Below are 10,268 nucleotides of genomic sequence, written 5' to 3' on the forward strand. Positions count from 1 at the left end.
ATATTACCAAAGAGGAAAAGGTCAGTTAAATATAATTGGAAGGAGGATCACGATCAGGCAAGAACTGGAATCCGCATTAATATTGGAAAGCGCTGGAGAGACGTTAGAGAGCGGGACGGCCTGAAAACGGACGCCAAGGTTACTTTGTTTCTGCTCGTATACGTGAGTAACTCATTGACTCAACACTGACAAAGGTGAGGAATGTTTCACAGAACTAAGATATGCTGTTGTTGTTGGATCACAGATGATTCATCCATACTTGCTCCAGCTGTTAGTGGTTGCCTGTGTTGTATAGCGTGCTCTTTATTTTGGGGGCAATGGAGGGAGAGGTGTGTTTGTTTGGGTGTTGATTTTAAATATCAACAGTGTTTCTCAGAAATTGCTTACTGCGCCTTTAAATGTCTAAAAAAAAAGCATGTTACACAGTATTTTTATTTCACAATTTCTTATTCTAGTTTTACATTCTAAGCATCTATGTATTATTTACAGTATGGCCTTTTTATACAGTACAGTGTTCATGCTGAATATATTAAGCATGCCTTCTTTGTAACCACTGTATATGATGAAATGTGTACCTCTGAGCTTTATTTCTGCATCCATATCTAGCGGATCAAAACTTTATATTGCAAACTGCTGAAGGAAAAATATGTACTTTTCCAAAAGGGATGTGCATTTTCATCATGTGAACACGTTTGAAATAATAATCAAAACTCTGGGCAGAACAACTTTTTAGGCAGAACTAAAAAGTTGTTTACTATAAAAGAAACAATGAAATATCAAAAGTCATTCTGGATGTCATGATAGAACTGTTTGTTAAGTTTATTTGCATGTTCATCTATCATACACATTCATAAGTCTCTCTGTACTGTAACACACAAACATATGCTTTATACACATTCACTGAAGTGTTATAAACACACAGCGAGCACCATCAATGACCTCTTCTAAGTAGTGCACAAAGATTAAAGTAGCTCATGTGATGGGTAAATACATTTAAATAAAAACATGACGTTAACAAAATCTCAACACACAAAAATCCATAACGTGACACATTTGAATTGATTTGCATGTATAAACATTGATGTTAAAGCACATTTCAAAGTGCACCTTGTCGGTGATTTATATAACCCTAGTGTTTCGTTCACTTTATTGACTGTTAAGTCTGTGTGATATTAGATAATATCAGTGTTTTGATCAAATGTGACTGGTCATTTCTAGATCAGTGTAAAGAGCAGTTATTTGCCTTCTGCTCATCGCTATTATGTCTGTCACTAAAAGTTATACACGGAATAGAATTAGCTTTCTGCACTCTTGCCACTTTGACACCTTAATGAAAATAAAGGGGGAAAAACACAATGTCGGTAATTACAGCCCAAAGCAGACAAAATAAAATGCTTGAAATATCTTGTCTTTGCAAAAATGTGATTATAATGTTAGTTGACAACATCCCATTTAGTAGTGTGAAGACGGGTTTGTTGGGTGACAGCTAATTATGCTGCTAATTAGCCACGAACACAACACTTATAGAGGTGGAAATGATGACACAATATCCCAAAACATCACATTGTGTGATTGTGATGCTGTGAATATGTAACCTGTTATTTCCGCGGAATTAACTGTAATGTTTCTTAGTGCGCTTTACAAAACCAGCATTAAAGAGACTTCAAACTGGTGAACTGTGTTACTCAAATAAAATAATATTTTATAGAACCCAGAGATATTGTAAGATAATTATTTATGATGTTGATTCTGCTGAATATAATACAACATTCACTGTACATTTGATTCTACTAACCTCAGTCAGGCTGTATTAATCTTCTGAGAAAAAAACAGTTTGGGACAGATGTAAAGTCCAAAATCCTGTACTGTCTTTAGGTCCTATGCCAAGTCTAATTTTTTATTTTATTTTTGTCAAAGTCGATTTAAAAAAAATTTTATAACTCATTGAACAGAACATCTGTCCCTTGTTTTCATTTTCGTAACATTAAATACAACGTGTATCATGACTAAGGTTTACTGCAGGGTTAAAGACTTTAAAATTAAAAGTGTTTATTCCAGTGCAAGCTCAAAACATTTTGTAGTTTATTTAATGGACGGATGTTTCTAAATCTAAATTATGTCATTATTCTAAACAATCTGTGCTTGATGATGCTGACCAAAAAGTAGTTATGGTGACTTTGGTGTTAGGTATTTGATTGCCTTGAATCGTGATATGGAGAAATGCTGGAGTTAGACTGTTATCATGAGAAATTTGTTCACTATTGCTACAATATACATGTGCAAGCGTTCACTAACATGGCGTAGTCATTGTAAACAGTAGATGTAGCCATGAAGTGATAATATAGTATATTTATATATATATTTATAATTTACTTCACACATTGAAATATATACTGTACAATGCACAATGTCCCCTCTCAAATTAAATGAATCTGATATTTTAAATCAATTAAGATAATGAGCAACTGTGGCTGTGGCATCCAATTAGGAGCTTAGACAATGACTCCCATACCATTAAAATTAGATTTTCTTTGTAAACAGGTGCAGCGTTATTCAGAGCACAAAATAAAATATTTAATTCACTGTTTACGGTTTGACAGCCCCGAAAAACCTCTAACAGCTCAAAACAAAAACCCTTGTAATGCCTGTTATGCCTCAGTTTGCTTGAGCTGGCATCATTGGAGGAGTTGAATTCTGCCATGTAATAGAAAAACGGGTATTGTAAAGCTATTTCACTCTGGAAAGGTGGGCAGTTTTTTAGTTTTCCCAGGGGAAACTCAGGCATAAAAAACGAGCTCTGGAATCTGGCCGCCCTGCACACCTGTGCCGTTGGTGCTGTCCGAAGAGCACTGAAACTGGAAGGTCACCTTCCCACACTGAACTTCCGTCATACCCTCTTGTCCAAAATAGCTCAGTTCATTTCCATCCAGAACCACACTGGCCGTATAGAAAGTGTCAGGCTCTATCTGAACCGGATACTCAAACCAAGCGGGGAAGGTGTTGCTGGATCCATCTGAAAAGTACTTGCTAAGGTTGGTTCCCAGGACGACCCCTTGCCGTTTGAGCTCGATCTTGGCGGTGTACTCAGCAGATCCGCAGCTTGAGCCGTAAAGCCCGAAACCGGCAATAAACACCCGCTTGTCGACGGCAAACTGAATGCTGTCGCAGCGTCCGCGATAACGCCACTGGTTGCTGCGGTAGGCGCACGACTGGAAGCGGTGGCACTTCTGTGGCGTCAATCCCTTACGAGGTTGGCTGACAAACTGCAGCTCAGGTTTCTTAGCCGCCGTGTACCACAAGAAAATGTCATTAGTCTCGTTCAGCGTTAACACTCCTGATTGCGCTGCACCGTTTGCAAAATCATCAAGACCCATGGTTGGGATACGGATCAGGTAGACGGATTGCCCCAACACCTTGCGTTTGTTGTCGATACTTGTGTTCATCTCCCTCCGCTGACATTCGGCATCTGCCCAGCTTAGTGCCGCTTCAAACACTACAATCTCCTTAGCGTTCAGAGTCTCTCGTCTGAGGATGCTCTCCAAGGTCTGAGCGTCAATGTCACAAAAACCCTCAGACTTAAGTGCCAGCTCAGCCTGAGCGTCAATGACTTCCCAGCAGCGTTGCGTTAGGTCTGGCTCTTCAAACAGACAGCTCTGAGACAGAAGAATACACGCATTCTTTGCACTCAAACTAGTTTCCAAGAAGTTGACGCAGGCCCGAGCCAGGTGTGGGACTATGTACTTTTTGGCTGCGTATAATGTTGCCAGTACAGTGTCTGCACTCAAGTCAATTTCGTCACAGTAAATGTACCTGAGAAACAGACAAAAAAATCAGGGTTAGCCAAAAAGGGTTAGCCATCATCTGCCGTAGTCATTTAAAACAGATGTAGTACTGTAGCATGCATTGTAGGCTGCTATTACTGGCCCAGCTAGAAGCTACTATTTTATGATGTGCTACCAGCATGAACCACAATGTGTCTTTGGTCAAAGAAAAGCTGTACTGGGAATGGAAATACTATATTTGGCAACACCTCTTTATAACAAAAAAAACACTATTCTGACAATAGCCACAACTTTGTGGAATAGGAATGAACTTGGCCTGTGATTGTGTCCTTGGGAACAGATGTTAGGCTGAATTGATCCCACTGTGATGCAATCTGCAGATCTTCTGCAAATCTAATACTATGTCCTGTAATGCATTCTGGGCTAGAAGCGATAACCTATATATAAGTACAGTAGCATAATAAACACAATGTTCTATGGTATAGTCTTCGGCAAACCAAAAGACAGCATTTACACTTCTTCATGAGAGTGGGGGAGGAGGGATGAAAGACACGGAGGGAGAGAGAACAAAAATCACTCTCAAGAGATGGAGGGAGTGAAAGATGAGCCAGCGCAAGAGGAGAGAGAGAGAGAGTGGAGAACACAGAAGGACTCTCATGAGAAATGGGTAAGCATGAGCTGAGATCTATCAGATCTTCTGTCATGGTCCTGAGCCCTCTGAGAGGCGGACAAGCTAAGCTCACTTCATTATTTATTTTCTTCGTGTTTAAGCTACAGTTTCTATATAACTTTTAAGTATCTAGTGCCATCAGAGTACACTCGGAATAAGCAACAGCCATTCTGGAGATACCAACGCATACTCTTTGGGAAAAAATATGCCTGTGGCAACATTTCTTCAAAATGATTCTTGCACGTTCATATCCAATGAATGGCGCTAAAAGCATGTTCAGTTTTATCTGAAACCGTGAAATCTGGCAAACGTTTTATTACGATGGTTATTGTACGTATGGCGGCACTTTGGAAATGAAACATCCAGCGAGTGGCGTTAGATAAGACACATTTGCTGAAGCAACCATGTCATTTAGTTCTACAAGTCTCATCAGCTGAAGGCTGGTTTACACAGTTTTTTTATTTTATTTTTACTTTTTTGCAGAGATACAGTTAACTGGCACTTAAAGAAATGAGGCAAATCAGAAATACACTACATCAGAACCTTAAACTGAATTGCTGTGGTAAATTAATAAGATGCAGATTTTTTGTGCAGAAATACCATGAGTGTCGCAACTTTGTCATGAATTTGCCCCATAAAGTCATGCTAGGGAGCAATTTTAACTTAAATGATCTGAGAACTGAGAAAAATGACATTTAAGAAGTCAAATTAAAATATTTGGTATCTTAAATGTATTCAAATGAAGCTAATTGCTCAGTTGATTTCAATCAGACAAATCTTCTTCCAAAGGCCATATCGTTTTTAATGGTCTTGAACCGTTCGCTGTAAAGAAATTACATGTCGGTGTAGTCGATTAACCTTCTGGAAGAAGTCCAAAGAGGGGTACTTGGATCAGAGAGAATCATTTTCTTCACTCCTGCGCTTAATTGAAAACAATAATAACTAAATAATCTGTACAGGAAGATAATAATGATTTAACCAGGCAGATGAGGAAAGGGTCAGCCAGCACAGACCTGACAGATAAGGTGCAATTGCAAAAGGAGTCTTACTTAAGCATTGCCAGAAAGGCTGGCGGTTCCACATCAGGGATACGGATCTCGTCGTTGTCTTCTGCCAACTCTCCATAGAACATGGCATGGAAAACAGAGCTACCCACAGCAAGGACATACTAATGAGAAAAAATATGAATATAGTATATAAATTAATTTGACATGACTTGTGTTATAGATTAGCATATGGAGCAGTATCCGTCACTTTATTTTAAATAATTGACACGTTAACTCATGAGCAGTGATTTTCAAACATCTGAAAACAGTGCAAACCCATCAAATCAGCTTTGTATTGAAGGACACATGTGGTGTAAATGGAAAAGGTTTCATACTGTTCTGCTATTGTTCAGTCTCTATTTTTCCAAAGTGACCAAATTTCATGACCTGACACTAAAATCTCTCTTCGCTTTAACAAAAAAACCTGATTATTCTCCTCGCACCTATCAAAAGAACCTTGCAGGTGGCAGGTGAGGGTTTCATGTAATCATCCTTAAATTACATACAATCTATACAATAACACATTCTTTATTATAAACCCGAATCAGAAAGGCACAGCTAGCGATCTTTAATTCCTCACAAGTTGCCCTTCAGGGTTTCTTTCTTCTGAGTCGATTGCATTGTAAAGGTAACGCTTGGCTGTTTTAAATTTCGGCTTGATCCCATTCCCCTGGAGTCACTTGAGCGTGAAGCACACACAAAATTTCACCCACAAAGACTGATGCTTAATTACGGCTGTAATTCCCCCCTGGGTTTACAAGACACGTGAGTGCCATTCTTGTGAATGGCATTTGCTTTTCCCTCCGAATCAAGGAGTGTTGCACAATGGTGTGAAAGTGGCTGCTGGAGCTAAAAGTTATCTCGCTGATGCTAATGGGTGCACGTAGCTAATGATGAAATCAGAGGCCAACACAGCAATGCAGATACATTATATAACACGAACAGAAGGGAATATTTACAATTCATTTTAGCATTACTCTCACATAGCATTTTTTTCCAGTTAGTGAACTTTAGTTTGGCCTTTTTATTGCTGCGTCAGTAAACGTGTGTTTTTCTCCCTCGGGATCCCTAATGTAAGCCCTTAGCAAATATATTGTAACTTTAAGGAGCACCAAATAAATGGTGAGAGTAATTTTGCAAAGCACTCGCATGCAAGGAAGCCTTTCCTAGAAGCAAACGTAACCTTCTCAAATAAAAATGATAATGCATATCTGAACGCCAGCCAAATGGACATCATAAAAAAACGTGCTCTGTAATAACTCTTCATGACTCATTGCAATATTGGCTGTGGCCATGCAGCAAAGCAATACAATGCCCTTGCTTAAGTGAGCTTTATAAAGCATCACATATCAGCCATACACAGGTTTCAGTTCTACCCTCTTAAATGGATAAAAGATGAGTCATGCCTGAATTGTAGTCACCAGATTAACCCTGTCTTTTTGAATAGAGTCTGAGAGTGAAACAAGAACCGATTTAAATGGGGTTTTGGTGCAGTTAAAATTGGCCTGAGGTTAAAAAAAAAAGTCATACATAGTAAAGCCAATTCAATGGTCGCCATGAAAATTGTAGGACAAAAGGAATTGCTTTCCAAGAAGATCTCAAAGGGTTTACTCAGTGGAGATAAATTGGATCAAGGGTTTGCAAAGTCATATGGAAAATATAATCTGTTTGAACGTGAAAAGAAAAATTGTCATTCATGTAAAAAAATGTGCGTTTGTATAGCCATTTTTGTCAGTGTGTACTACTCCAAATAAATGTTGGTGCTTTTTTTTACTTTTAGAAGTATGGTTGTCAAAAGAATAAAATAGTCATGATTAATCGCATGATTTCCAAAATGTCTTTATACACAGCATAATGATAACGTTATATAATAGTGTCAATAGTGTATAATAGTGTTCCCTAGCACCCTTTGTCGTCTCAGTCTGAAAAACACTTTATTCTCATACTAAAAAAAAATGCATGTGCTTTTGTACAGTTAAGGAACTTTGAGCACAAACTCTGATTAATTAATACAGTATAAATCTAAATGAGCAAAAGACAGACATCTCTCTGTCAAAAGACTCTCCCCACTTCTGTCTGATTTACATCAATAATTTAGGAGTGTCTCAGAAAGGCACATGGCCGGCTAGACTGAAAACAAGATAAAGACTTGAAGCACAGCAGCAGTGACGCACATCGCAAACACTAAATCCTGATTATATTCTCTTGTAATACTAAGATGACAGTGTAGTGCAGGTCAGTAGGTCTTACCTTGTGTCCCGGGAGCCTCTGAGTCCCCCCGGTTTGGCCGACAACAAAGTGAACGTCAGCCATCAGTTCATTATTGAACATCACAGAATTTCTGCAAAAGAGACGATTTGGGGGGAACGTTTTTAGATAAAAAAACAGAGAAACATTCCTACTTGATTATAAGAAAGAGGTGAATCCATGTTTCTGTATTTCTTTAGACATAGAGGAATTTGCATATAACATGAAATGAATATCAGCTTTAAAAATGCTAAGTTTTTTGGGGAAGTAGGAACATCTAAATCTTGTTCATTTTGAAAACATTCAGAATAGAACAGGATCTTTCTCAGGAAAATCCCTGGCCCCTGTGAAATGGGAGTCTACAATGGCATCTTCTTCATGTATTATTGTGGTCCCGGCCACATAGGAGCAGTAGGTAAATAGGAACGCTGTTCCAAAGGGACTACAAAGCCAGGTCCGAGAGCGCACATTTGTTTTGGCCGGCATGGGGCTTTCCCATGACGACAAAGTAAATATTACCCTTTGACAGAGAGCAAAGCCATGGCATATAAAACAAAACTTGTTCCTTTCTTTTGCCTCCTCTAGGACAATGCAAACAGGACAGAACAGAGACCAACAACCACACAAATGGACATTTTAACATTTCAGAACATTCTCAAACAATCTCAAAGAGCCATTGAATAACACTCCAACAAACACCCACACCTGAACCTAGTGAACCCTGAGTTTAACTGTGCATCCAATATATTCTTCCAAATATTCAGTGCTTTAAAAGTCTGAAACCAGCGGTTAAAATGCTTCAGTTTAATAATTATAACTTATTTTTATATTTTTAACAAGTTATTTATTTGCATTAAAGCATCAAATTGTGTTTGACATTTTCAATTGATTTTTTTTATTTATTTATTTTTATTCACAGCTTTCTAACTGCATGAGCTCCACAAGTTACCCATTATGATTTGAAAATGTTTGAAAAAGCAGATTGCTTCAATGTGCAAGAACGAGTCACAAATGTGCTTATTTGATTAGATATGAACTAGTACTGAATATTTCTGTAATTACATTTTCATAATCCAAAAACTTCTTATTTGCAGGTTTAAGTCCCAGATTTCCAATGTGCTCTGAGACTTTTGGACCCTACTGCATCAGCTATCACTTTATAAAGGCTCTGTTTGTCGCCAGATGTTCTCTGCGTACCAGTCTCTGGTCTCCCCCTCTGAACACATCAAAAGTTGACCTACCTCTCCCTGATGGTGGAGTAGAGACCCTGCCAGTTGCAGCATTGGATGGTGTTGTTGTTGTTCAAGTTCTGCTGCTGGTACTGCTGCACCGTGGTGGCCGACGCCGGCATCATAGTGGGGAAGATTTCCGCTGCCATCTTCTTCTTCTTCTTAGTTTTCAAGGTGATGATCTCATAGCACACAGGGGGCAGCTTGGACGAGCTGCTGGGACTCCCCTTTTTGGAGCCTTTGCTGGACTTGCTCTTAACTGACTCTGGAAGCATCAATAAGAACGTCAGACATTTCATGTTCCTTCCCTTGGCATCCACCATGAGTGTGTTCACCTGCAGAGCAGTGGAAAAGCATGCAGAGAAGATGTTGGGAAGGAAAGGAAGGATCTGAGAGAGGTGACGACTTGTGAAGAGGGCGAGGAGCCCCCCAAAGCACAGCAATTAACTGAAACAGAAGAAAAAAGGAAAGAAAGAAGGGAAAAAAAATCCACTCCTAATCTTCACCTTCTGAGAGCAAACTGTCAGGGAATATAATCTCCTTCCGCCAGAAGATTAAAGTCAACACGGCGGCTGACTTTTCTGTCCTTTGCTTCTAGTTTGATCCGCTGGTGGACCGCAGAGATGAGTCTCCATAACTGTGGTGCTAGATAAACGTCCTTTTTTTCAATTTCTTCTCTCTCTCTCTCTCTCTCCTTCAGTATCTGTGACAGTCCCAGATTTAGTGCTCCTGCAGTGGTTTAGAAGCAGCTAGTCCACGCTGTCTCTCTCTCTCCTCCTGACACTCTGAACACACACTGACACACACACATCACACATACACGGAGCTCTGCAGGATTCTCTTGCTGTGGACCTGCGCTCTGACGAGTGTTTTGCTGACTGTGGGGGCTGAATGGACGGATGGAGCGGAGAGAGAGTAACCCCCTACCGATGGAAGCCAGACATCCCCCACAGCCCAGCCAATAAGCACTCTCGAGAGCCACGATTGGCTGCAGCCGCCATGCGCAGCACCTACTAGAATATGCTAAAACCTCTTTGATTAAAGTGCCTGCCCCTTTCCTCTTAGAATGATGCATTCTGATCTTCAGCATCTCCCTTAGCAGCCTATTGTTGATTAATATTTATAGCGTAATAAAAGTCATTAAATATATAAAGAGTGTGAAGGAAATGGGAACTCATGTGAGAACAGAATGCTTTATTTCAACTATTTAGTTCATCTGGTTAAATGTCACTCTTTTTAAAAGAGCAGAGCTTAATTAAATTATTTAACAATATGGTTCTGAGTGATTTTTTTC

General features: G+C 39.4%; 1 protein-coding gene across 2 annotated transcripts; it reads right to left on the bottom strand.

Annotated features, from left to right (window-relative positions):
* Window positions 1–796: 796 nt before the first annotated feature.
* On the bottom strand, window positions 797–9,859 carry btbd3b (BTB (POZ) domain containing 3b). Of its 2 annotated transcripts, none has more exons than XM_079635521.1 (5): window positions 9,481–9,859; window positions 8,987–9,239; window positions 7,749–7,839; window positions 5,502–5,620; window positions 797–3,810 (listed from the first exon to the last, which is right to left on the bottom strand). In XM_079635521.1, exons 2-5 carry the CDS (start codon window positions 9,121–9,123, stop codon window positions 2,778–2,780), a joined length of 1,380 nt encoding a protein of 459 aa, XP_079491647.1. In that variant the 5' UTR covers window positions 9,124–9,239; window positions 9,481–9,859; the 3' UTR covers window positions 797–2,777. The 2 variants fall into 2 exon arrangements, with proteins under 2 accessions (XP_079491647.1, XP_079491646.1); XM_079635520.1 differs by having other exon boundaries at window positions 8,987–9,309.
* Window positions 9,860–10,268: the final 409 nt, after the last annotated feature.

This window comes from Phoxinus phoxinus, assembly GCF_949152265.1.
Source record: "Phoxinus phoxinus genome assembly, chromosome: 14".
Lineage (NCBI taxonomy): Eukaryota > Metazoa > Chordata > Actinopteri > Cypriniformes > Leuciscidae > Phoxinus > Phoxinus phoxinus.

Excerpts from the sequence above, each read along its gene's own strand:
- btbd3b (XM_079635520.1), bottom strand. The coding sequence starts at position 9,297 with ATGGTGGATGCCAAGGGAAGGAACATGAAATGTCTGACGTTCTTATTG. Across the intron at positions 7,840-8,986 it reads TACTCCACCATCAGGGAGAG|AAATTCTGTGATGTTCAATA; the intron begins GTAGGTCAACTT and ends TCTCTTTTGCAG. Across the intron at positions 5,621-7,748 it reads AGAGGCTCCCGGGACACAAG|TATGTCCTTGCTGTGGGTAG; the intron begins GTAAGACCTACT and ends TTTTCTCATTAG.